Source organism: Artibeus jamaicensis, unplaced genomic scaffold, assembly GCF_021234435.1.
Source record: "Artibeus jamaicensis isolate MK-2021 breed Jamaican fruit bat unplaced genomic scaffold, CSHL_Jam_final contig_1028, whole genome shotgun sequence".
Classification (NCBI taxonomy): Eukaryota; Metazoa; Chordata; class Mammalia; order Chiroptera; family Phyllostomidae; genus Artibeus; species Artibeus jamaicensis.
The window spans coordinates 3,338,177-3,365,370 of record NW_026521201.1 but is presented as its reverse complement, the minus strand read 5'-3'; the positions used below and the strand labels follow the sequence as shown (position 1 = coordinate 3,365,370).

At 42.1% G+C, this 27,194-nt stretch overlaps 1 protein-coding gene across 1 annotated transcript in view; it reads left to right on the top strand.

Annotated features, from left to right (window-relative positions):
• Positions 1-27,194, top strand: part of DYRK4 (dual specificity tyrosine phosphorylation regulated kinase 4) — a 49,887-nt gene that overhangs the window by 9,707 nt on the left and 12,986 nt on the right. The window contains exons 3-9 of the mRNA XM_053662036.1: positions 15,281-15,358; positions 16,051-16,167; positions 16,828-16,966; positions 18,729-18,892; positions 23,539-23,675; positions 23,966-24,106; positions 25,951-26,089. Of these exons, the coding sequence (XP_053518011.1) occupies positions 15,281-15,358; positions 16,051-16,167; positions 16,828-16,966; positions 18,729-18,892; positions 23,539-23,675; positions 23,966-24,106; positions 25,951-26,089 (915 nt within the window). The remainder of the gene's footprint in view (positions 1-15,280; positions 15,359-16,050; positions 16,168-16,827; positions 16,967-18,728; positions 18,893-23,538; positions 23,676-23,965; positions 24,107-25,950; positions 26,090-27,194) is intronic.

Genomic DNA, 27,194 nt, shown 5'->3' with positions numbered 1-27,194 from the left:
TATAAATCTACTTTTGCTCCACCCTGTATAATGCAATATAATATCTATTTTGGGGCTGCATTTGGGGTTCTGAGAGAGATCACTTACACACTTTTCCCCATTCTCTCCTAGGGCCCCACTCTTTCCTCTGAGATCTACATAGTAAGTACTGGTTCGTTTGTTCTGCATTCCCCTTGCTCTCAATTTGGAGAGAGAGGAGAACAAAGACTTGAATTTACCTGCAATCACTGTGACTAGGGTGTGGAGGAAGCTGGCATTGGGGAGCACCTATGAGTCCCAGAACTAGTCAGAGAGAAGAGATAACTTTCTTTGAAAGCTTCCTCAGGCCATGACAAGTACATGTTTGACACTGGAAGTGGGGATGAGATGTTAGAAATACAATCCCTATACCCACATGTGTTCAGATTTTTACATTTCCTACTTTCAACAATATTAAGGTGGTCATCACCCCCATGTTACAGAGGACATTGAGACCCTAAAAGAGTGAGCAAGTTACCTCATTCTGCTAATAAAAGCTGAAGTCAGGATTTTGATTTTATTTTGTAATTCATCAATTCTTTTTAAAAATTGCTGTTCATTATTAAATACTGAGTATATATAAAAGAATATTAAGTGTATGTGTAAGGTACAAAGAATAATAGAGTCCTTGTGTGTATCCTACACAGAGTTTAAGAAAGAAGTAATCTGGGTATCTGTCCATCTTATCTCACCTTGTTCACTGGCCCTTCTGAGATACTGGCTGTCTTGAGCTTTACATCTAATTTTGATGTGATTGTATGAAGAAGTGAGCCACATCTGCCTATGCTGCCATTTTGACTGGAAGTCTAAGTTTTACATCCATTATTTCATTGCTTTTCTTTATATGTTTCTAAGTCTCCTAAACTATATGTTGTTTAATTTTGCATGTTTTTAAAAAGATTTTATTTATTTATTTTTAGACAGAGGTGAAGGGAGAGGAAAAAAAGAGGGAGAGAAACATCAACTCGTGGTTGCCTCTTGCATGCACCTAACTGGGGACATGGCCCAAAACCCAGGCATGTGCCCTGACTGGGAATTGAACCAGCACCCCTTTGGTTTGCATGCTGGTGCTCAATCCACTGAGCCACACCAGTCAGGACTAATTTTGCATGTTTTTACTTTTTATATACATGGAATTGTATTGTTCAATTTTCTTCTCTAACTCGCTTTTCATGCTTAGTACTAAGCTAGCATACAGGGCACAGCTTTCCCTTGGTTTGGCCAGGCCTCCCTCCTGATTAATCGGTGCCTGTGCCCTTTAGATACTATGACTATCCCCTCTGTTCTTGGGGACCTGTTTGCAAACCAGTTTCACTGCCGTCTTCAATTATATGAGTATACCAGACCTCTTATCAGTTTAACAGTTGATGGGCATGTGGCTTATTTCTTATGTTTTTGCTGTTACAAGTGGTGGTGCTGTGAATGTCCTGGATGTTTCCTAATGCATGTACGCAGTGAGTTCTAGAGTATACACTTAGGAGGGCAATTGCTGAGCAGCAGGGTATGTCAGTGCTTAACTTTACCAGATAATGCCAAACGGTTTTCTGAAACATTGGTCTTAGTGTACTTGACCACTAGTGGTATGTATGAGTTCCAGTTGTTTCACATCTTTTTTTTATCACTTGATATAGTGTGGCTCTTCTTATTTTACCAGTTTAGTAGATGGGTAATACTATCTTAATGTATTTTAATTTGCATTTTAAATTATTGTTATTGAGACTGAAGCTCTTTTCGTGAGTTTGTTGGCCATTCGTTTCTTCTTCTGTGAAGTGCCTGATTATGCCTTCTTTTCCTTAGATGATTTTTTTGTTGTGTTGTCTTTTTCTTATTGATTGTAGAATATATTTTATATATTCTACAAATAATTATTCTACCAAATAATTCTGCAAAGAACATATAAAATATATGAAATAAATAAAAATAATACAGAAACAAATAATATGTAAATAAATATGAAGATATACATGTATTTCTTTATAAATAAATCAAACTATTCAAAGAATTTACTAATTCTTTGCAAGTCATAGGTATAGGAAATATTTTCTACTTGAAACCCTTCACCCTCAACAGTTTTTCCTATTAGTAGCATCTTGTATTTTAGCTTGTAGTTGTTATTGGTAAACCAATGCATTATCAGCAACTAAGGTCCATAGTTTATATTAATGTTCATGCTTTATGTTGAACAGTTCTTTGGTTTTGACAAATTCTTAGTATATTCACTATTACAGTATTATACAGAATAGCTTTACTGACCTAAAAATGCCCTTTGCTTCAACTAATCATCCCTCTTCCCCCTCTCCTTGAATCCCCATTCTTTTTACTGTCTCTGTACGTTTTCCAGAATATCATATAGTTGGAATCATACAGTATGTAGCTTTTACAGACTGACTACTTTCATTTAGTAATATTCATTTAAGCTTCCTCCATGTGTTTTCATGGGTTGATAGCTCATTTATTCATAGTGTTGAATAATATTCCATTGTCTGGATATGCCAGTTCATACACCCATTTACCATCTTTGGTTGCTTCTAAGTCTGACAATTATGAATAAAAATGTTATAAATATTCATTTGAAAATTTTTTGTGGATATGTGCAGTGGACCCTGTCCAGCAGTCCGCCTGTTGTGGCTGACGGTGAGAATGAATGCACAGGTGACAACAATCCTGTGGAGAAAAAGGGAAGAGGCATGACTATTCCTCTCAAGGGGAGAGCACCTATGGGAGCCTGAGCCACTCCCTCAAGAGGGGAGCACCCCGACCCTTGCTCAGACAGGCTTTTATTGTTTTCCTGGGGTCTTACATCAGACAAAGATTTATTATCTATTACATAGAACATTATTGTCTACATTTTAGGTACAATCAAGAAAATGAAAACATGCAGAGGGGAATGGCGATGAGCTGATTAGCTCTGTCCTTAGGAGAACTCATACAGGCTTTGGAAATTACCTTGAAGATAGACAATATACATCTGTTGCTTTAGACCAGGGTGAGGGAGTTTTAGCAAGAGCAAACCATAACAATCTGTATGCATTTTCTAGGCCTGATTCCCATGGGAAAACTCGGTTTGAAGGTCTGGCTCCTGCCCACCACTTTGCTTCTGTAGGTTTTCCATACAGAGTTGAGTCACATACGCCAGGCCAAAACAAACCAGCCGCCTACAAATATGAGTTGTCAACTTCTTTGAGTAAATACCAAGGATCCTGATTGCTTGATTGTATGGTAAAAGTATGTTTTGTTTTGTAAGAAACTGTTGAACTATCTCCCAAAGTGGCTGTACCATTTTGCATTCCCACCAACAGTGAATGAGAGTTCTTGTTGCTCCATGTCCTCACCAGCATTTGCTGTTGTCAGTGTTCCAGACTGTAGTCATTCTAATGGGTGTGTGGTGGTATCTCATTGTTGTTTTAATTTTCATTTCCTTGATGACATACTATGTGGAGCATATTTTCATATGCTTTTTGCATCTGTATATCTTCTTTGGGGAGGTGTCTTTGGGGGTCTTTGGCCTATTTTTTTAATCAGGTTGTTTGCTTTTTTATTGATGATTTTTAAGAGTTCCTTGTATATTTTGGATAATAGTCTTCTATCTAATTTGTATTTTGCAAATATTACCTCCCAATCTGTGGCTTGTCTTATTCTCTTGAGATTGTCTTTCACAGAGAAGTAAATTTTCACTTCAGTGAAGTCCAGCTAATCAACATTTTTTCATGGGTCGTGCTTTGGTGTTGTATCTCAAATGTAATCACCATACTCAAGGTCATCTAGGTTTTCTCCTGTGTTATCTTCTAAGATTATACAGTTCTGCGTTTTACTTTTAGATCTGTGATCCATTTTAAGTTTTTTTTTTATAGTGTGCAAGAGCTGTGTCTAGATTCATTGTTTGCATATGGATGTCTAGTTGTTCTAGCACAAAATATTATCTTTGGTTCATTATATTGCCTTTGCTCCTCTGTCAAACAAGTAACTATATTTACTTGGGTCTATTTGTGGACTCTATTCTGTTTTATTAATCTGTATATTATTTTTACCAATACCACACTCTCTTGATTATTTAATGGTCTTTTTTATCTTTCTTCTTTTTTATTGTTGTCCTATTACAGCTGTCCCATTTTCCTCCATTGCTTTCCCCTGCCCCACCCACCCCCCCTTTATGGTAAGTCTTAAAGCAAGGTACTGTCAGTTCTCCAACTTTGTTCTTTAATATTGTGTCAGCTATTCTGGGACTTTGTCACTCCCTGTAATCAATTTGGCAATATCTACAAATTATCTTGCTGGGAATTTGATTGAGATTGCATTGAATCTATACATCAAGATGGAGAGAACAGACATCTTCACAATATTGAGTTTTCCTATCCATCAACATTGAATATCTATCCATTAATTTAGTCTTGATTTCATTCATCATAACTTTATACTTTTTTTTCACATGGCTCTTGTATATATTTTGTTAGGTTGAATTTTTTTTCAGTTGGTGAATTTTAAGAATTTCTTGTATACAATTCTTTTATCAATATGTATTTTGCAAGATTCTCCCAGCCTGTGGCTTGTGTTTTCATTCTCTTAACAGTGTCTTTTTTAGAGAGGTTTTAAGTTTAATAAAATTCAACTCATCAATTTTTTCTCTCAGAATTGTGCTTTTCTTCACCAAGCTCAAGATTGCTTAGATTTCGTGGGGATGCTAATATAAATGGTGTTTTTATAATTTCAAATTTGAGTTGTTCATAGCTAGTATATAGGAAAGCAATTGACTATACATTAATCTTGTATAAGGCAACCTTCCTATAATCTTGGCTCTATAATGACTTTAGATAAATAGAAGCACTCAATTAAAAGTAGGTAAATTTATGACATATACTTTATTTCTTGCTTAAAAAATCATTCCATATTCCAAAACCATACAGATACAGTCATGTGCCACATAACAACATTTTGGTCAACCACAGACTTCATATATAATGGTGGTGCCACAAGGTTATAATGAAGCTGAATAACTCCTATCATTTAGTGATGTTATAGCCATCAAAATGTTGCAGCAGAGTACATTACTCATGTGTTTGTCTTGATGCTGCTGTAAACAACCCTACTGTTGTTTAAAAGTATAGCACATACAATGAAGTACAGCACTAGTACTTGATAATGATAATAAATACCTATTACAGGTTTATATATTTACTACACTTTTTACTGTTCTTTTAGAATGTACTGTTGCCATGTACAAAAAATTGCTGTACAATAGTATACATGTTACATCAGCAAGAGCCTCATACATCTTGTGTTTAACACATCTCTTGACTGCATCATTCTCTCTGATGCTTGATTTAACATAGTGTTGTTTTGCATGGTAACATACTGTACAGGCTTTTAGCCTAGGAGCAATAGCTGTACCCTATAGCCAAGGTGTGTGGTAGGCTATCACATGTAGGTTTGTGTAAGGGCACTCTATGATGTTCACACAACGAGACTGCCTGATGACACATTTCTCAGAGCATATCTGTGTCATTTCACGGTATTTGACTCTACAGATATGTCTTCTAAAGGAGGTATAGTTTTGTCTCCCACCAGTTGTGAAAAATTCTCTTGAGCCATTTTGTCTTGATGTCTGCCATATTCTTTCTCTCCTTCTGAAACTAATTAAATGTATGTTAGACCTCACTCTAGTTCATGGTTCTAATCTTTGAACATGTTTTTTTCATCTCTTTATCTCTCTTTGCTGCTTGCTGGGTAATTTCTTCAAACTTATCTCTCCAGTTCACTAATTCTTTCTTTGACTATGTAGAATTTTTTTATTAAGCCCATTGACTTACAAGTTTCAATTTTTATATATCTTTTCAAAGTTTTAAATTGTTTATTGTAAAATCTGGTCATTTGCATAGTATCTTACACTTCACTTATATTTTTAATTCCATTTCTTTAGGCATATTATGCATCATGATTTTGTAATTTTTACTTGATAATTTCCAATATTTGGATTTTTTGAGGGGGAAGGAATCTAATTCTGGGGTTTATAGTTTCTGATAATTATTACCTTGTTCCCTTGTGTATTTTGTAATGTTTGGTTTTTTGTTTTATTGAAAAAAGGTTACTAGCCTTTGTTGTAGAAAAGAAACCTTATCCTGAGAGAGGATAAATGGATTGCCAGAGCCACAGTATTGGCAAGGAGCAGAGCAAGACTTCTTAGTCAAAGTCCACCTGACTCCAAACTTCATATACTTTTTTTCTGTCCTTTGAAGACTTAAAGACTCTTGACTGATTAATTCTTTCATAAATTATCCCACAAAAGCTAATTGAGAGTCAACTTTGAACTGAGCATTGTCTTTGGTGCTGGGATGCAGAAATAAGTAATAGACATCTCCTTCTTGTTTAGTATGCACAGTCTGGTGGGGAATATAAACATGCAAACAGACAAGTGACAATAAAGCAAGTGGACTCACTGAGGTAGAAGCACAGTTCTCTGGGAGCCTAGAGAAAATTTCTTAAGCCATAGGCTAATTCCTAGGAAAAACTTCATGCTTCACCAATGTTCCGCTTGGCTATTGTCCCATCAAGTGACATAATTATAGGGCTCATAATTCACATTTTCTTGAAGTGAATGACACCCATTGGAGGCTGCATGGTGAGCTGGAGGAAGGACATTTCAGGCAGACAGGGCAACATATACAAATGTGTAGAATAAATGCAAATCAGTGGGAATACAGCCTTAGAGATCATCTACTCTAATCCTCTCACACGATGCATAAATCCACTTTATATTATAGGAAATTTGGTGTCTAATTTATGCAAATAACAGAATAAATGCTTGCTTTCTGAGTGTTTCTATTGTTAACATCAAATAAAAACATATCTTATTTTGAATTAGAGACCGTTAGAGGGGAAGTGTTTTATAATCCCTTCACACCTAGTTTTTTAGGACAGAACGTAAAAGAGGTCACAGGAGATCACTTGATGCAGCATGATGCAGTAGAAGGGCTTGCTATGCCTGCTATGCCCACTAGGGGGCATAGATTCTAGTCTCGGGTTCGCTCATGCTGCATTCTTTTGCACAGGTCACTTGGATACCTTGTTAACTTTTCTTCCTCCACCTGCAAGTGAAGGCATTTGACTACAGGTTCCCTAAGGAGGCTCCCAGAACCATGATTTTCGTGTCCAGAGGTCCAGAACGGGAAGTATTTCCCTCAACGCCTTTCCTGAGTGTATTAGAAAGCAATTCCAAGCATCTGGACTTAGGTTCTGGCTCTTCCCTAAGTGTGGCCAGGGTCTTCTTCCTTCACCATCACAAGGGACCTAGCCTGGTGGGCAGGCCCTCAGAGAGGTCATGAATCAGCAAGATGGAAACTTGGTCCTCCCACGTGGCTGGTCACATTCACTTCACTAATGGGTCTGCAGGGGCCAGTGGTGGTTTTGGGTGTAATCAGAAGGACACTCCCCTCTGGCTAGGCATCCTGGGCTTTCTCACATGTGGTAAAGTGGCTTTAAGGGCAGAATCTTAGCTACAAGAGGCAGAGGGAGAGAAGCTGTGATTAGCCTAAGGTCTGCGTAGCCTTAGTAGTGTAGGGATGTGTGGAGCCTGGGCACCCCCAACTTTCTCCCAGCTCTATGTGGTGCTCCACTGTGCCCGACTGTGACTGTATTGTGTTCTTCAGAGAATCCCCAAGTGTTTCTCTTCCCCCTCATTGTCACTCTCTCTCTCTGCATTAATGGTTTTGTTTAAAATTCTCTGTTTTTCTGGCCTCCGAGAAGGGATTATGGAGCATGCAAGGATAAAACTATGATTTGATATCACAGAACTTGAGCTTTATTTGCCCATCCAACCTTGACCGGGCACTTGGGGATTTTTTTTTTTAACAGGAAGGAGGAAGAGACAAGGAGGAGCCAGCTGAGAAAAATAAAAAACTAGCCTGTAAGGTAGGATTGAGGTGGGGTAGTCTGATGAAGGTGTGCCTTTCTGAAAAGGCTGGGTGGCCTAGGGAAAGGGGGCCGGGGGGTTCTGATGCCTGCTGAGAGCCCAGTTGCTTTCTCCCCTCAACTTTACAAATGAGATCATCCGGGGTTCCACCCAAGGTAATAAATCAAGGCTATGTGTCTCGAGGCCCTGCTCTAACTAACCCTACATAGGGACCAGCCATATTATCCTTCAGCTCCCAGCAGGAAATGTGCTCCCTTTGAGGGGAGACCCCGTAGGTAAACTGCGCATGTTCGGGATGGGGGCTTGGCATGATTAGAGTGCAAAATAAGGCAGGGGAAGTGGAGTGTCACCGGGGAGAGGACAGTGATGCAGGACACGGGGCTGGATATTTCACTTTTCTATGTGCCTTTGTCCTCCATTCTGACATAGAAATAACATGTCAGTGAGACTCATGGGAATGGGCTCCTGTCCAATAGGGTTTGTGTGAATCAGCTGATTAGAAAGCTTTCCTTTCCAAAGAAAGTGCCAGGGAGCAGGAGAGCACTGGTCCCTGGTGGGAGTGCAAGCCACATGGAGTGGTGATATGGCCACACTAGGAAAGGGTTACCAACCATGGGATGCTCATCTCAAATCTTTGAGGACAAGTATTAGGGTTTCCTGCCCCCTCAGTCTCTCTCCTTTCCTTTCTTCCTTTGGCTAATATTTAAGTGCCTATCGTGTGTGAGATACCATGCTAGGCTTTGGGATTCTGAGACGAGACTTGGATATCTTATTAAAGAGTCTTATAGTCTGGCAGAGGAAGATGGATGTAAAACACCTTGCACAACCAACTTTTGTGGATGTTGTGATTGGAGCTAGTACAAAGCATTGGGTAGTAGAGGGTTACAAATGCAAGAGGGATGGTGACAGAGGCTGGGGCTGGAATGTGGGCAAATTCACCAGGTGGATGATAGGGGCTTAGAATGGAGGAAGTGCTGATGGGTGGGGGGTGACAGAAGAACATTCCAAGAAACAGAGCAGGAGTAAGTGTTGACACGTGAAACAGCATGGTGTTTGAAAGCTGCGGGTCATTCATAACTGCCAGGGCTAAAAGGGCAGGGCCAGGGCTGTGACAGGGGATGACGCTGGAAGGGTTTTGTAGGCCTCTACTTCTATGCCCCAAAGACATCACTGGGGAGATTTAAGCAACAAGATCAGATGTTCGTGCTAATTTCTGAAGTGATTTAGGCACAGGAGGAGGGAATGGGAGAAGGGCAGAGAAACTTCTTAGGAGACCATTGTAATAGGTACCTGAACTAGGGATACTGAGGCCCAAAAGTCTAGAAGGGATAGCTTCTTTCTCACACAATTATACTGCTCATGGTAAGAAATGGTAAGTGACAATTTGCAAGTTTGTAAAAACATTCTCACTCTCACTACTGCAAGTGAGAGGTTCCACTTACTGAAGCCAGCTTGTGTGGATTAACCTGGATTATCAGTAAAGACACTTCCCTGTGACATCCTACAAGTAGGCCACCTTCATTATAAGCAGCCTGCTGCTTACCCTGCTACCCCAGCAAAAGAGATGATACTAAATGAAAGCCCTGTCCCCATCCTGAAACATCAGCACATCCAGGATTGGCTCTAGAGGTGGCTCCAGCTCAGTCTGGGCCCTTGTGATATGGACATCCACACAGGCTAGGCCCTGCGGGACCCCCTGGCTGAACCAGCCCGACGACCACTCAAGAGGGTTGGCATATTATGGAGGGCCTAATAATTGTTGCCATAGAATCTCATTGTGGGGAGATAAGAATTCACAAGAAATTAGGATGAACACATCAACGTCAGTGGCATAAACGAAAAGCAAGTTCAGAAGTGGGAGAGATTAATTCCAAAAGGGAACCTCATTAGATTGTGTCACCCAAATTTGGCTGCACAGAACTCAGGGAACTTTTTAAAAAAAATAAAGGTTTCTGGGCTCCACCACTAAAGAGTCTAGTGTCAAATCTGAGATTTTGTGTTATAAAAGCTCTTCAGGCAAATCTGAAAACCACTGGACCATGTGATCATGCTTAGCACATGCCTGCTGGCATCTAAATGTGCTCAGTAAATGTGGTTAAAAATGAATGCAGCTCCGAGGCCCACCCCCGCTCCTCGGTTTCACGTGCACTCCCGGCTGGGGAGGTAGGAAGGCAGTGTTCCTGAAAGAACCCTTGAGTCATGGGAACTAGTAGCTGAAATAGTTTGGCAACTTTGCAGCTGTTTTGCATGAATGCCAAGGATGTAGGTGTGTGTGGGGGGCGGGGGAGGCAGAGTAGCTGGGTTTAGGCTTTCTTGTATTCCTCTGAATCCGCTTTTAAGCTGAACTCAGCTTCTATTTGAGAACGGTGAGCTGGCTTTTGCAATCCAGTGAGATGGAAATGGAATTTGCCTCTCTCTCTTTTCTTTCCCCTGAAAAAACAAAACAAAACAAAACAAAACAAAACAAAACAAAACAAAACAAAACAAAAGAAATGTGAGAGGCACAAGAGGTGAAAGGGGGGGCCAGGATCAGGACATGAGGTTGGAGGCCTGTGATCAGCTTGTCTGGTGCGTGTTGGTGCAGCACCCCGACCCTCTGGGTCTATCACCCCGCATGACGAGCACAGCTGGAGACCACAGGGGAAATCAACATTTGAATGTGGGCCTAGGTGTTGGAGAACAGGAGCAACCTGAGGGAGCCTGCTTGTGAACTTAGGGGTCTCCCTCTCTTCTTTTGATCCCCTCCCCGTGCCCTGCCCATGCGGTGTCTGTGCTCTGAGGCTCTGAGTCCAGGTCTCCTGACAGCCTCTTCTCAAGTCTAATTCTCTCTGAACCAGGCTCTCAGGGACAGCGTGCTCCCCGCTGTTATTGCTGTCTTCCACACCCCCCACCCCACCCTCACACTGCAAGGAACCATTTAGAGTTCTCTGATGCAATATTTTTTGTTTTTAAGTTATGGTACTTTAAAATTATAAGCACTACATGTTTGTACAGAAAGTGTGGAAAATAAAGCAGCTTCACCGTTGGCTCCTGGCTGTTGAGGGGGCCTCAGAGCTGTAATGAACACAAAAGTCACCCTAACAGGCACCGGGACCCCTCTGGTGCCTCTTCAGCTCCCACTCCCTCCAGCGGCTTCCTCCAGCCATTTGGTGCTCAGGTCTTAGGCAGAACAGGAGTACTCCTGTGCCAGGTACCCCATGAATAGACTCCCTTTTATAGGAGGAGTCTGAATTCAGATACAGAGCCCAAGACTCCGAAAGAGATTCCTATTATATTGGCTCGAGGGGTCAGCGAGGGAATCACAGAACAGCAGCATGAAACTCACTGTCTTAAAGGAAAAATTCTGTTTTACCACCACGAGTACAGGAGCTCACACCTTCTTCCTGCCTCATGGAGGTACTACCACAGAACGAGGTCTTGTTATGGGGTATTGCGTGTCTCCAAGGGAGATGTTTGTGACAACATCTGCGCAAGGGGTGTGGGTGTGCAGAGATGCAGAGATGCAGAGAGTGCCGGCCCATAAGGCCGCCTGGTCCCGCCTGGGAAGCTGGAACCCTAGGCCGGCAGCACCTGGCTGTGAGCTTTCTCCCTTCATCCCAGCTTGTCGTACAACTATAATTTTCTATAATATGTGTGGCATGATATGGTAAAGGTTGGGGAGCAGGTTCTGTACAATGGTTCTCAACCTTGGTTCCACAAGAGGATGAAGGCTACATTCAAGACACACTCCCAGAGTTCCTTGAATGGCTCTGACAGACAGATTGATTTTGGAGATTACATCTTGCTCAGCCCTTGATTCTGTGCACATTTCTCACAGGGGCTCATTAGGCTGACTCTGGCTCTTCCAGTGCTGGAGAGCTAGCTCACTACCACACAAGGACTCACACATAGACAGCTCAAAACTTAAGAAAACCCTTCTTTCTATCGAACTAGAAGCCGCCATCTTATAAAGTCCACACTTGACCTGATTCTGTCCTTTGCACCCTATGGAGCAAGTTTGCATCATGTCATGAGAAGGTAGTGCAAATACCCATATACAACTCCATGCCCTGCATCAGTTTCCCCTATTGTTAATATCTGACATCTGTGTGGTGCACTAGTTACAATCAATGAGCAAATACTGATACACTAATATTAAGGAGACTCCATACTTTAGGCAGATTGCCTGACCTTTAACCTAATGTTCTCTGTCCGTTCCAGGGTTCCATCTAAAATACCACTTTACATTTAGTCCTCATGTCCCCTTAAGCTTCTTCCTCATGGCTCCAACAGCTTCTCAGGCTTCTCCCACCCTGCCTTTTTTGTTTTTGTTTTTTGATGACCTGACAGTTTTGAGGAATAGTGGTCAGGTATATTGTAGGATGCTTTTTTTGAGGGAGTGGGGAATTTGTTTTTCTCTGGAGAAGATTAGGGTTCCAGGTTTTGGGAAGAAGACCACTGAGGTAAAGTACCACATTTATCAAATTCTACCAGTGGTACACACTGTCAACGTGATTTATGACTGCTGCTGCTGACCCGGATCACCTGGCTGAGGCAGTGTTTGTGTAGTTTTTCCCTCTCCGTGCTGTACTAGCTGGAAACAAGTTGTGAGGCACAGCTGGTGATTACGGAATGGGAGATGTGCTCCTCCCCCTCCAGGGTGGAGTGTCTATGTAATTTATTAGAAAGTCTTCTGCATTCAAGGTGTGTCTCTTCTCCCCTGTGTATATCTTTATTAAGTCATTTATTTACATCAGTATGGGCTCATGAATATTTATTTTATGCTTTGAGTTAGAATCCAATATTACATTATTATTATTATTATTTTGCTAGAATTGTTCCAGCTTTGGCCCTTGGGAGTACTTTCAGTTGGCTCATGTGCCGTTTTGACACACTGTCATCAATGTTGGATTTTAGGGTTCTGTGGGGGTTTTGAGCACTTCTTTACTTTCTGTCACTGCAAGACGCTCCAGACTCTTCCAGTGCAATCCTTGCTCCAGTACTAGGATCACTTATTTCTCCAAGGAGCCTTTGTTTCTTTTACTGGAGAATGGAATCAGAAACCAAGATATGAGTGCTAGGTTTGCTTCTTTCTACTAGGCTATTATGTCTTTTATGACCTTTCAGCAGACAGAGCAAAGAAACCTGTGCACACACCCACGCTCGAGCACTAGCCCTTATATACCTATAATTCATTTTGTATGTAGCCATCTACATTAAGTTAAACACGAGTTCTTGCTGATGTCTCCAACTCTAATTCATTATCTCATGGTAATATTGATGCTGACCTTGATTTTGCTGACCTATAGGTCAGCATCACCTTGATGCTGACCTATAATTTTTCACACCAACAGTGAGGAACCTGGTTTCTACCATATGCCATCCATTTATTAATTGTTTGATCCCAGTATACATGCCTGGCAGTACCAGAAGTGTTAACTTCTCGGATGTTTTGTTTTCTTTTCCAGATTAAACATTCTCAGCTTCTTTAATCATTTTAGGCTCCACACCATCTTGTGCATCCTCCATCGAGTCCATGGTTTTCCTATTTCACAAGAAAGGAGCAAAAATCTCTCTCTCTTTTACAAACAAGGAAAGTGAGAGGAAATTCCAAACTTAAGTCTACTTCAGAGTCCATATTGATGAGCATTATTTTATGCCACATTGCTGCTAGAGGAATCTTTCTGAAATACTGATCTGTGTATGTAACTCCAAACCTTGCAAACTGGCAGTGGTTTGCTGTTGTCCATAAGATAGAGACCATGTATCTTACCTTAGGTTTGAGTGCCTTCTACATTCCAGTGTTTACTGTCCTCCAGTTCAATCGGCATGAGCAGTGAAGACCCCTAGAGTATGCAGACGCTGTTGTTTTGCCTAGTAAACATGCCTGCTACCCTTTCCCCCAATATAGCCTAGAGCAAGCCACGCCCCTTCTAAAACCATACCCTCCACCCTCCACCACCATATTCTCTTGGGCAGACTGCATTCACAGTGATCTCTTCCTTCCTTGTTGACACTCATTCTCCATGGCATTTAGTCTGGATTATGTTTTATTAATGTGCTTTTCGGGTTTTTGTCCACTATCCCCAAATCATCCTCAATGCCAGCTTGTCATTATTGATGCTTCTAAATTTTAATCCCCACTAACTTATTTGATGAGAAGGTAGGACTCACTAAGATTTGCCATTGCAGTATTTGCTCAGATAGCTTAGTTGGCTATCCAATGCACAACCAAATTCTGTATGTAGTGCACATTAGTAATGTAATTGGTTTGGTCCGAGGCTACGGCCAATTGCATGCTCTATGCAGCCCCCTGTCCATCAGATCATATCCCTATTCTACGAGGTCAAGATGGACTGTTCTAAATAGCCCACATCATTACAGCTCTGTGGAGGGCTTATCTGTACTGGGTGATATTATGTTGAAGTACTGTACCTTGTTCCTATATAAATGCGGCCAGTGTACCAAGTTTTACGGGGGTGGGTCTGGTACCAGCTGTGTCTCAGCTTTGGATAAATGTTGTTCAGTTTGCTGAGAGAAGGCTGGAAGAAGGAGATCCCTAAATTCTGCTTCATAGAGCAGAATCTAAATGCAAGCTGCAGGCTGTTTTTGCTAAGCTTAAGTCATTTCAGTGCTAACTTCATGATTTTTGCTGTATCTACATAATACACTGTTTTTTTTTAACTTAAAAGTTCATTCTACATAGTAACAACCACAAAATTCAGGTTTAATGTGATGTAGTTTTCAAATGGACATGAAAATAAATGCATAACCATTAGATAACTGTTCTCTCTGTACTGTACACAATTATGCCCCGTGCCTTCACTGTGTGCTTGCCACCCTTTAAGACACACTGCTCTGCTGTTTTCATCTCTCCTCTCCACCTCTTTCTAGATGTAAAAGCTTTTCTGATCAGGTCATTGGTGTTCAGGCTGGGTGCCAATATTCTAATGGGTTCCACTAAGGGACCTCTAAAGCCCTTTGGAGAGTAAAAGCATTCCCAGACAAGACTATGGACATTTTCTTCTTTTTAGCAGGAGCAGCTCAGCTTCGATCTCTTCCAAAGTCCAAAATTTCTAGCTAAGATTTTATTTGAAGAAAGGGTTATATAGACTTTTAAAATAAGTTTGAAAGCTGTAGGACAAGTTAATCTAGGATATACACTGCTAGAAAGGTCATTTGTTTGGGTATTCACTCAGCCAGTCATTCACATGTTCATCCAGCACTTCTTTGAGTTTCTCTTAGTCCATCCTAGCTTTGAGGTCAGGAGAGCTGGCTTCATGTGTATATTGCTTATTGTTATGAAGCAAAATAAATATGTGAGTGGCTTGAGGTGAAATCATACCAAGCCATATTCCAATTCTCTTCCACCTGATCCAGGTTGGGAAACCTTTGTTTCAAGCTGAGAAGCCACCTACTAAGACCAAGAACCTCAGAATGACCCGATTATTGGATAAGGTGGGAAGCAATGCTTAGTGTCTTTTCTTTAGGAGAGGATGAGGGCAGGTAGGTGGCTAGGGTGGTTTTGACAGGCATTTTTGGTCAAATTGGCCTAACATGATGAGCACATTCTATCGACACTGCCATGCCTTATCTCCACATGACATTAACTGTTGCTGTTTATTGATAGTCAGACTACCTCTTTCCTAATTAATTAATCAATTAATCAGTGTGAGATTGGGGAGGAATCCAAGCGAGTAGGTCAAGTGAATAATGGAATGTGGGAGCTTATATTGCATCAAGGCAAATTTGCAGGGAGAATTTTGCCCTGTTAGGGTTGTAAGATATTGGAATGGTGATGATAATGACTAACACTTATGGAATATTCTACATAGATTGCCTCATTTGCCCCACAAAAAATATGAGATAGATTCCATTGTTGTCCCCAGGGCAGTAATGAGATACTGAAGCTTAGATAAAGAGTGTAATCTGCTTAGGGCCTGCAGCGAATAAGTGGAGCAGGGATTCAACCCCAGAGGCCATCTGCTTTACCGCTCTGCTTTTCCCCCCAAGAACTTTAAAAAATAAATTCAGGCCTGGGTTTGTTTGGTTCAGGCCCATCCCTGCTGTGGGGAAGATGCTGGGAGAAATGACTCCCTGAGACACTTTCTTGCCTGAAGCTTCTGTAACTTTTCTTTCTCCTTCTATAGACTACAAACACCAACATTACTTCACTCCCTTTTGTGGATACCAAGGGGAAGAAAAACATGGTTAATTTCCCATGCATCAGCCACAAAATCCTGCTAAAACCACCTCTGCTGTATAAAGTGAGTGCTGGGCAGTAGACATGACTCTGACCAGGCAGGTGAAAGACTTGATTTCAGCCCAGGATGGTGGGAAAAGCACAGTATCAGCTGAAGAGTTGGGTTTTAGTCCTGTTCTTATTCTTCACGATGATTGTAAACTTCAGCAAATAAGTCACTGAATTTCTTTTATCTATGAAACGTGCTCTGTATAGACTTGTCATGAGGATTCATTGAAGAAAATAAAAATGAAGTGTCTAGTGTAAATGGCAGAAGCATACAAAATGTTTTTTATGGTTCCCCCCTTCCAATACTTTGTTTTTTTTAAGTACCAAATGAGATAATGTGAGAAAGTGTTAAGTTAAAGAGATGTTAAACACATCTAAGTTCAAGTGTTTGTGCCTTTGGGCAAGTCATCTTATCTAGTCAAGAATTGGCCTTCTCAAGAGCAGCAGTAAAATATTTTTCCTTAAAATACTGTACACTGTAATGTATGTGGGTCTCACAGAGAATGAGTCAGATATATTCTTTGAGGAAAAGACTGAGAAAACCTACTGCCTCATAGTCATCATTTCTTCCCAGAGAGGAAGGAGTAGAGTCTGGCTGGATGTGGGTGTTCTTGATCAGGTAAATGATCAGGAGAAGACTAAGGAGTCCTTTATTGCAAATTCTTTTCCCTGACAGGAGAATCAAATTCACAGTCAGAAGTTGGCCTCTGAGGACAAGGCTCCTGGAATGCCTTTCCTTTCCAGCATTAATACCCAAGATCCCCAGTCCAAGGAGAAACCACAGAGCAAGCATAAGGTGCCTCTGACAGCAGCAGGTATGCCTTTGGGGCAGTAGCAGGGTGTGGTGGGAGTGGTTATAGGTGGTTGGGTGTGAGGAGCTGAGCTGAGTTGAGCGGGAGAAGGCTAAGCTGCCAGGTGTTGGAGTAAATGAATTAAGGCAACAAGCCAAAATGAAAGCAATAGTCAAGTCTTTCATGACTTCCTGTGATAGTGTAAGCAGAGAGCTAAATAGAGAAACACTGACTCCTCACTGTTCCTTCCCCACTCCCCCACCCCTGCTGTGAACTGGCACCAGGCCAGGGTCAAAGGTTTCAGCATGGTTAGAGGGAATAGCTCACTGCCTGGGGAGCCTGACTAGGCTCCCGAGGTGAGGGGGAAGGGCTAGGAGTGGAAAAACTGAGTACTGAGTCAGAGTGGGAGAAAATGTCTTGAATTTTCTACCCTCCTTTCGGTAAAGAGATCTTGGCAGAAGTACCTGCAGAGGCCTCTGAACAGAGGCTCCTGGGTAGGTATGTATAAAACCATGGCCAGCCTAGGGAACCTGAGTCCTTGACCGCAACCCTTCAGACTTCACTGCATTGGCTGTGTGCACCACGGATGGTGTGGGGAGGGCAGCTTCCCCTGTGATGCCTGCCAGGTAAAGCCTTTATAATTGCCTCTGGTCAGTCCTGGAAGATCACAAATAGGTTTTTGGCCAGGAGCATTCTCCTCACAAAGTTCAGAGATTCAGAACCTATTAGGGTCCAAAAGAGAAAAACCCAACTCCACCAAGCACCTACTGTGCCCCAACACTATCTGATGCTCAGAGCTATACTACATCTTTGAAATTGGCTGTCCATCTTCTCTTAAACATCTCAGGGACTACCCACTAGGAGATACTTTAGTTCTTAGCTAGTTCTGGCTTTATAAAGCTGGCTGATAAATGTCTCACTGTTCTTTTAGGCCTTGGTTCTTCTGGGCAAAGAACATGCCTTATTTAGTTTACACATGACTGTCCTTAAATACATAGAGACACACACAGGTGTGGTGCCCCATAAGCCTTTTTATTTCTCCCTGGCTATTCCTCCTCCAACTCCTTAGCAGTTTGTCAAATAACATGGGTCCCCTGGTTCTCCCCAATCCTGGTTTCCCTCCTTTCAGCACTCTTCAGTTTATCTACATCTGTCTGAAAGTTTGAATCCTACCCCACCCATCCCCAGACCAACTGGCAGATGCATGATGTGATTGGGCCAGAGTAGAGTGGAAAAGAGCTAACACACAGTCTTTCCTTGTAGCCTGAGGGACTCAGTGGCTCAGCTGGAAATATCTCTTGGGCCTTGAAAGTCACATTTATGTTACCTGAAGTAAGTTACCTGAAGTTACCTTATGTTGACCCCTGAAGACATTATAGCTTTCAGACCCTCTCAGGATAAACTATTTCTGTGGCCCAATTCCACACCAATTTGGGCAACTGCTGCCTTAACTTCATACTCTTGTTGACACTGAGTTTACCTCTGAATTTTTCACTCTTTGAAATTGGTTGAAACAAGCTGTGCTGCTATGCACAGCTCTTTGAGGACTGAATTCTCCCTCTCACATCCTTTGTGTTTTTCTCCTGAGTTGTTCAAATCAATATGACGCCTTGACATTTCTCTGTGTTACGGTTCCACCCTGTGAGATTCAGGATGCATAGTCTTTAGTAAGCCCCCCAGTTGAGGAAAGGTCTGACAGGCTAATGAAATGTAAGGGCTGCCATCATCCCTGGGCAGGTCCTGTGTTGCCTCAACTTAACTGACAACTACAGTGTTTTTCATTCAGAGGCCCTAAGGTGTTTTAGGAACCAGCTGTCTTCTTATGAGCAAAGTGAAATCCTGGGCTACGCAGAGCTGTGGTTCCTGGGGCTTGAAGCCAAGAAGTTCCACGTTGCTTCTGAGAAATTCAGCAAGACAAGTTTTGATGATGAACATGGCTCCTATATGAAGGTAATGGGAGAGTAGGTCATGGAAATTGGGGGATTGGGAACAAGAAAGTCTGGAAAGGGACAAAGTGTGGAGTATTTTACAGCATTTGATGCTGATGTATCTGGGACTAGGTATCCTGAAGGATTCCAGTAGCTGCTAAACCAAAGAAATGCCATGTCTATAAATGAGAAAACATATCATTAATATTCAAACTACTCTGCTAACAGAACATGATTTTCCCCAAGAGTACTTGGGGTAACAAGTATCCTGGGGCAAGTCCCGCAAGCCCTTCTGCACGGCCCTGCACCTATTGAAAAAAAGACAGACGATGGAGTAAGACTCAGTCTCCCCAACATTCTCTCTCTCTCTCTCTTTTTTTTTGGTCTCTTCCACACAAGCCCACATGTGGACCTTTTTTTCTATTTTATAGAAAATGTCATTTCCCACACAGACAAAACAAACAAACAAAAATGCTTTTGCCACTATAGTACCTGGTGCTTAACTTCCTTCATTTTTCCAAAGATGTATCCCAGTGATGACTTTTTCTCTTCTTCCATCTGTGTCTCTGGAGCTTCGCAGGACAGGGCCTCTTTCCAGCCTGAAGGTGAAATCTGGGCAGTGGAAGGTCCCTTTTGCTTCAGGAAGCACTTTCCACCCCAGAGGCTGTCCAGATGAGTGATGCTTGGCCCATTAGGCTGGTGAGCTGGTAGGACTGTCCTCCTTGGAACGTTTCCTCTGGGAGGCAGGTTTGAAAGACAGGATTGGTCTTTGATGGCTTCACAGAAGAGGCAGATCGTCTTAATAGCATTTAAGTCTGTGTTTCCTGAGCTTTACTATGCACACAAGTCACCTGGGGATCTTATGAATTTGAATTCTTATCCAGCAGGTTAAAGGCGTGGCCTGAGGTTTTTTCCATACTTTAAAAAATATGTATTTTATTGATTATGCTGTTACAGTTGTCCCATTTTCCCTTTTTTATTCCCCTCCATCCTGCACACCCCCTCCCACCCACATTCCCTACCACCCCTTAGTTCTGTTCATGGGTTATACATGTAAATTCTTTGGCTACTCCATTTCCTATACTATTCCTAATCTCCTCCTATCTATTTTGAGTAGATAATTTATACTACTCATTCCCTGTACCTTTCCCCGATTCCTCCTCTCCCCTTCCACACTGATAATCCCCCATGGGATCTCCATTTCTGTGATCCTGTTCCTGTCCTAGTTGTTTGCATAATTTGTTTTTAGTTTCAGTTGTTGATAGTTGTGAGTTTGTTGTCATTTTACTGTTCATAGTTTTGATCTTCTTTTTCTCAGATAAGTCCTTTTAAGGACTGATTTCATATCAGGGCTTGCTGACGATGACTAAGCTCCTTTAACTTGACCTTATCTGCTCTTCCATTCTAAATGACAGCTTTGCTGGATACAGTAATCTTTGGTGGAAGTCCTTGCCTTTCATGACTTTGAATACTTCTTTGCAGTCCCTTCTTGCCTGTAAGGGTTCTTTTGAGAAATCACCTGATAATATCATGGGAATTCCTTTGTATGTAGGTAACTGTCTCCTTTCCTCTTGCTGCTTTTAAGATTCTTTCCTTCTCTTTCATCTTGGGTAATATAATTATGATGTGTCTTGGTGTGTGCTTCCTTGGGTCCAACTTCTTTGGGACTCTCTGAGCTTCCTGGACTTCCTGGAGGTCTATTTCTTTTGCCAGATTGGAGAAGTTATTCTTCATTGTTTTTTCAAATAAGTTTTCAATTTCTTCTCTTCCTCTTCTCCTTCTGGCACCCCTATGATTCAGATATTGGAACATTTAAAGTTGTCCCAGAGGTTACTAAGCCTCTCCTCATTTTATTTTTTTATTTCTTGTTTCTTCATTCTGCTCTGGTTGAATGTTTATTTTTTCCTTCTGCTCCAAGCCATTGATTTGAGTCCTGGTTTCCTTCCTGTCATTGTTGGTTTCCTGTGTATTTTCCTTTATTTAACTTTCATAGCCTTCACTTTCTCTTCTATTTTGTGACCATAATCAATTCTGTGAGCACCCCGATTTGCCAGTGTTTTGTTTTGTTTTTAAAGGTTTTTCTTATGTTTAGAGGGGAAGGGAAGGAGAGAGGGAAAGAAATATCAATGTATGGTTGCCTCTCCTGCATCCCCTGCTGGGAACTGGCCTGCAACCCAGGCATGTGCCTTGACTGGTAATCGAACCACAGGTTTGCAGGCCCTTGCTCAATGCACTGAGCTACACCAGCCAGGGCCAGATTGCCAGTGTTTTGAACTGTGCATCTGATAGGTTGGCTATCTTTTTGTCACTTAGCTGTATTTTTTCTGGAGCTTTGATCTGTTCTTTCATTGGGCCTTTTTTTCTTTTCTCTTAGAGCACCTGTTAAGTAGTAAGGGATGGAGCCTCAGATATTTGCCAAAGCAGAGCAACCCGCTGTATGTGGGGGAGCAGTCCAAGAGGGAATAGTGTGGCCTGCTCAGCTCTCTGCCAGCTTCTAGTCCCCTCCATGGCTACCCACAAGCAAATTGGGCCCTTCTGGTGCTGATTCCAGGGTGGGTGGGTTTGTGTTCATTCTAGGAGCCATGGGTTTCTCCAATGGACTCTCCTGTGAGGCTGGGAGTTTCTCCTGTCACCTCAACCCCCGCAGGATTTTACGGCCAGAGGTTTAGAGGTTTTATGTCCCTGAGCAGGAACCCTGGGTTGCATGGTTCATCTCAGTCTATCTTCATGGAAACATGGGACTATCCACTTTTCCAGTCACTGCCTTACCCACCCTGGGTCCTCCATATACCACCTTGCTGCGTGTCCTCTTTGTCCCAGCTGCCCATCTCTGCCCCTCCTGCCAGTCTGGGTGAATGTTTCTTCTTTAACTCCTTGGTTGTTAGATTTCTATATAGTTTGATTTTTCTGGCAGTTCTAGTTGGTTTTTGGTTTTTAAATCTGTTGTTGTCCTTCTTTTGGTTGTGTGAGGAGGCATAGTATAACCACCTATGCCTCCATCTTTGATTTTTGCCTTTCTAAAAAGCTTCCAGGTGGTGCCCATGCTTCTGGCCCTCATACCACACTTAGCGAAGCAAGGATTTAGAGTTTCTGGCATACATCCTCTTTCTAGAGCCCCAATTCTCAATGCTTTTAGGTCAAGGATCTCTTTGGGAATATGATAAAAGCTATAAATCCTCATCTTAGAAAAAGTACCATACACAGACACAAAATTTCAATGGGGGCAGGGGAATCTTTAATGGGTCTTTGGTTAAGAATCTTTAATAAAAACTTTACCACTGTTTCAGCCAGCATTCCTCAAATTCTCCCTTGCCTCCTCTCCTCCTCCCCTTCATCTGGGCCTAGAATCTCTGAGAAATTCTCCAGGGATGTCAGGACTACATTTAAGTTAATTCACTGGAACTCAGTTCCTCAATCTCAAGTTTTAGAGAACTATTTTAGTAGTGGGGAGAGAGATACATGTGCTTTCTGTATACTTAGAATCTCTATCCTTATTGCATTCCAGTGCATACAAATATACAATGCTCATAGCAAATTCCCAAACAGGCAACACAACTACATTCTTATATTTATTCTGTCAGCAAATGTTAAATGAGTAGCTATTTATCGAAAACCTATTATATGTCTGGGCATCGACTAGACTCTGGAAATATTAAGGTAACTATAGAAAAGTATGACCTGGTCCTTAGCTTCAATCAATGTCCAAGTTGAGGTGTGAGCAAATAATTGCAATACCTCCAAGCTTATGGCATGCAGAAGATATGCACAAATGCCAGAGAAGCACATGTAGCTTTGCACCAACACATGCAAGACCTATGCCTTGCCCTTTCCCCATATATGTAAAGTTGTGCACGTTCATGGCTTGATTCCTCCTAGAAGAACAGATCCCCACCACACAATCACAAATATATTCTGAGGACTTGTACACAAACCACAAACACTTCTCCTTCAACTCTCCCAAATGTGAGTGTGACACTAGGGATCACAGATTCTTACACATGGAAGGCCTAAGAGATCATCTTATTTGGAACCTTCAATTACAGATGAAGGCACTGCAGCTCAGAGTACATAAGTGGCTTGTCAGAAGCCACTTAGAAAAGTTTTTTAAATTGATAATTTCCTGTTGCTTTGACTAAAGAGTTGTTCCCTAGTTTCCAGCACATGGAGGGACATGAATAATTCTGGCTCTTGAATAATATTTCTTTTTTTTTTCATTTGAGAAAGGTCTATGTTTTCTATTGCTGACTCCAAGATAGAATTAAATCTGGAAAAGTCAAGAGGAGAACCAGGTCTAATTAGGAAGAGGCAGAGCAGACACAGAGACTTCTCTGGCTGATGGAGACACAGCAGGTGTCTGAAACAGAGCTTACCCCAAACTGAAGCTACTGCTCTTTCCAAAGACCATCCAATGGTCTTTGCATTGCCTGACACAGATAAAACCTGTGGAACTTTCCCTGGTTCCACATGGGTAATGTGGGATCAGGGCAACAACCTAACCATGGCAGTAGTAATGAGATGAGGGTGGGAGTTGCACTAGTGCCCAGTGCAAGTCAGAAAGTTCCTCCCAGGAGTCAGCCATGAGTGGGGAATGGGTATCCAAAGACCACAGTATCAGGGGAGCCTCAGAGCCTGTGGCTCTGCTCCTTAGCTTCTGCCTGGCTTCTGCAGGTCCTGCATGACCACATTGCCTACCGCTACGAGGTTCTGGAGATGATTGGGAAAGGGTCCTTTGGACAAGTGGCCAAGTGCTTGGATCACAAAAACAATGAGTTGGTGGCCTTGAAAATCATCAGGAATAAGAAGAGGTGTGGTGGATAGTAACTGCACAGGCTATAGAGGAAGGAATGCATGATTGGCCCCTCCATTATGCCACCCTTCTCAACTCTACCTTTTCCTCTGATCTTTTCCTCTTTCTCTACCTATCGGATTCCACGGTGGGGTGAAGGGGAGGCAAGGTTATGTAATGTTTAGTGCTTTCTGCCTTGCTATGGTCAAGGGGAGGGGCTGAGGAAATGGGCTACTGCTGCTGTATGATATGACACCATGTCTTCTGTCCCCATTATTCACACTCCCTGCCACTCCTCAAACACTTCAGATTTCACCGCCAGGCCCTGGTGGAGCTGAAGATCCTGGAAGCTCTGAGAAGGAAGGACAAGAACAACACCTACAATGTGGTACACATGAAGGACTTTTTCTACTTCCGTAATCACCTCTGCATCACCTTTGAACTCCTGGGGTCAGTTGCTTTTTCTTTTTAACTCATTTTCTTTTGAAAAGTGGCTTAAGGTGACAGAAGAGGAACTTTAAGATCAAAACACTAGATTTTTCTGGATGTAAACATTTACTGACTAGAATGGAAACAATGGCCACTCCGTTATGGAGAAAGCCCCAGAACATGGAGAGTGGACCCAAAGCTGCCCATCTCACCCTGCCCCTCCATCATGCCTGTCACTTGCGAGCACACACAGGATGTGTCATCAGGTGCTGGGTGCTGGACCGGGTGACATAACCAAAACAAGGCCTTTGCCCCTAGGAGCAAAACTGAAATACGTTGAAAAGGACTATTCTTTGCTACCCTTTCCCAACTCACTGGCTTTAAAACCCTGTGGTACAGAGGTTGGAACCCAGGGAAGCAGGCAGCTGGCTGCTCAGAGTGGGGAATGAGCTTTGATTTTGTGCAAATAAGGACAGGACCACATTTTTTGGTAAGAGAGCAGAACCTTACTAAAATAGATTGGCAACACCTGGAGCTGATAGTGTGTGCTAATTGCAAGGGCAGCCTAATTTGATTACTTTTCTCTCTGATGAAATATAAATAAAACCAGAAACCCAGAATGCATTTAGAAAAGGATAATAATTAGAGGTGAGCTCTCAAAAGCCCAGTGTTATTGGCTTTACTGAGCTCACAGCTTGGTGTTTCCATGACACCACCACTGGTGGTGAAATTCTAGGAACTGGCTAAATTTGAATCAGGAGTGTAGCTGTCACTCTGCTCACCATCTCTGATGATCACAAAACAATCACTTTCCAGAGGAAAGTTATCTCCCTTGTGGCAACATGGACAACCCAGGCTGCCTTTCTTTAGCTATGAACCAAGTACACAGTTAGTATGTCACTGTACTTCAAAGTGCTTAGGGAAGTTGCGGGGAGTAGGTGTGTGGAGGGAAAAACCAAAACCCAGAGAGGCTGGAGAGTTGCTCAGGGTCACATATCTCATCAGGATGAGGCAAGAGCCAAGTCTTAAATCTCCACTGTGTCTTTCAAGAATGGATGGCTTCCTAAATAAGACAGAGTTAGACAAAGTCTAGGGATAGAAGATTTAGGAGAAACCGGAAAGAGGTTTATGAAGAGTCATTTCTGGGCTGTATCCTATTCCTCTTCTTTTTATCTTACAGTGTGGACAGAGGTCCTAAGCTGGCAGCCTACTAATAAGTTTTTCTTGTTAAAATGTTTTATGTTCATTTCCAACATTTATCAGTCAGATTTCATATAACATGGCAGGTTTTTATATAATATTTCAGGCTTCTGCTTGTTTATAAAATTTGGGAAAATCTGGCAAGAGAGAGGTCTGATTTTTGCAAGGTGACAGATGGGACCAAGCTGTCAGGCTTGGTATAGAGAGGGTAGGATGTCTCGGTTTTACCTCAGCCCTGTATGTCCACATGCTTATTCCCTTACCTTTTGGGAACCTTTGGGCATCCTTTTTGGATCTGGGCAGAAGTGGTTTCTGGGTTAAATAACTGGTGGGCTTCCTGGATCCCTCCCAAGGTCCTGAAGAACTATGAATATTTTAGAAGTTTGGTCCAACCTCTTAACAACCACAGCATAAAAAAGTGATTAAATGACCTAGTCACATAAGAAATGAGGGGACATCTGAGAGGCCAGCACAGTTGAACATCACCCCAAAACCATCATAGATCAATGGGAACATTGAGTTTATAAGACACCATAGCCCTGTCTCTGCGTCTGACACTTGCCTACTATCAGAGGGAAACCAGATGACCCTTGGGGTTGTTTGCAGGTTTAAACTCAGCATTATACTTTTTTACACTTATACACATTACCTTCTTTCTTTCCCAGAATCAACTTGTATGAGTTAATGAAGAATAATAGCTTTCAAGGCTTCAGTCTCTCAGTAGTTCGGCGCTTTACCTTCTCTGTTCTGAAGTGTTTGCAAATGCTTTATGTAGAGAAAATCATTCACTGTGATCTCAAGCCTGTGAGTACAACCTCTGTCCTGCCAGGGGAGCTGGCTTTCATCCTCAGAAACTTCTTACCCCATTCCATTCCCCTGTGGTAACTAGACAGTGTCACGGCTAGGGCCCCAGGGTGGAAGCCAAACTGTCAGGCTGTGTAAATCAAATAAGATGCAGTAAAGACTAAGAGATGATTTGAGGACAATGAAAAAAGACATGGGATCATTGAAGCAGACAAGAACAGGAAGGTCTGGGAGCTTACCTACTAAAGGCGTAAGGGTGTGCAGAGATTTGTGACTCAGGAGACTGGGTCACTGCTGTATTAAATCCTCACTGTACCCACTCTGCTCTGAATTGGTCCTGGGGTCCAGCAAATCTCTGAGTACTTCTACTCCAAATGGATGTGCACTTACTTCATGTCCTGCTAGTATTCTATACTTAGCTCTGTTACTGCACTGATTTTGCTTGTTTATTTGTATTCCCCACTGAACTGCAAGCTCCCTCGAGCCAGGAACCATGCCTTCTCACCATTTTATTTTCAGGACTTAACAAGGTACCTGACAATAGCAATGGTAGGCAATAAGTAGGTAAAAGCTTGTTAGATGAGTTAATGACTGCAAATGTGAGCAATATAGGGAGTTGCCTAGAGAAAAGATATAAAAATATAAAAATATGGGGTCAGGAGCTGATTCCATATCAACCTGACTCCCACAGATATTTAAATATCCCTTAACTTTTTCTCATTCCTTTCTCCACACACCCAAGAATTGGTTAATTCTTTTTAAAAACAGTGACTCACTGGGTAAATTTGGGATATTTTGACAATTAAAGATTGTCTAGATAGAGATGTTCTGTCTGGACTGAGGAGGAGCCTCATAAGAAAATGGTGGCTGGTGGCACACTGATTCATTCTCCACATCCAAGTTCCTAATCTTTAGCTCCACAGCTCGAAGGTCACAATAACCATGGCCTTTGGGCTTAGGGGACTGACTCTCACCAAGGAAATTTACAAGAAACCTGGTAGCCAAAACACGAGGTAATAGGTTTCCTTGAGAAATAGGTTGAGTAGATTGGAATGTACACTTCCATAGTAGGGAAGTAGACATATAACCATGAGTGGGTTTGATT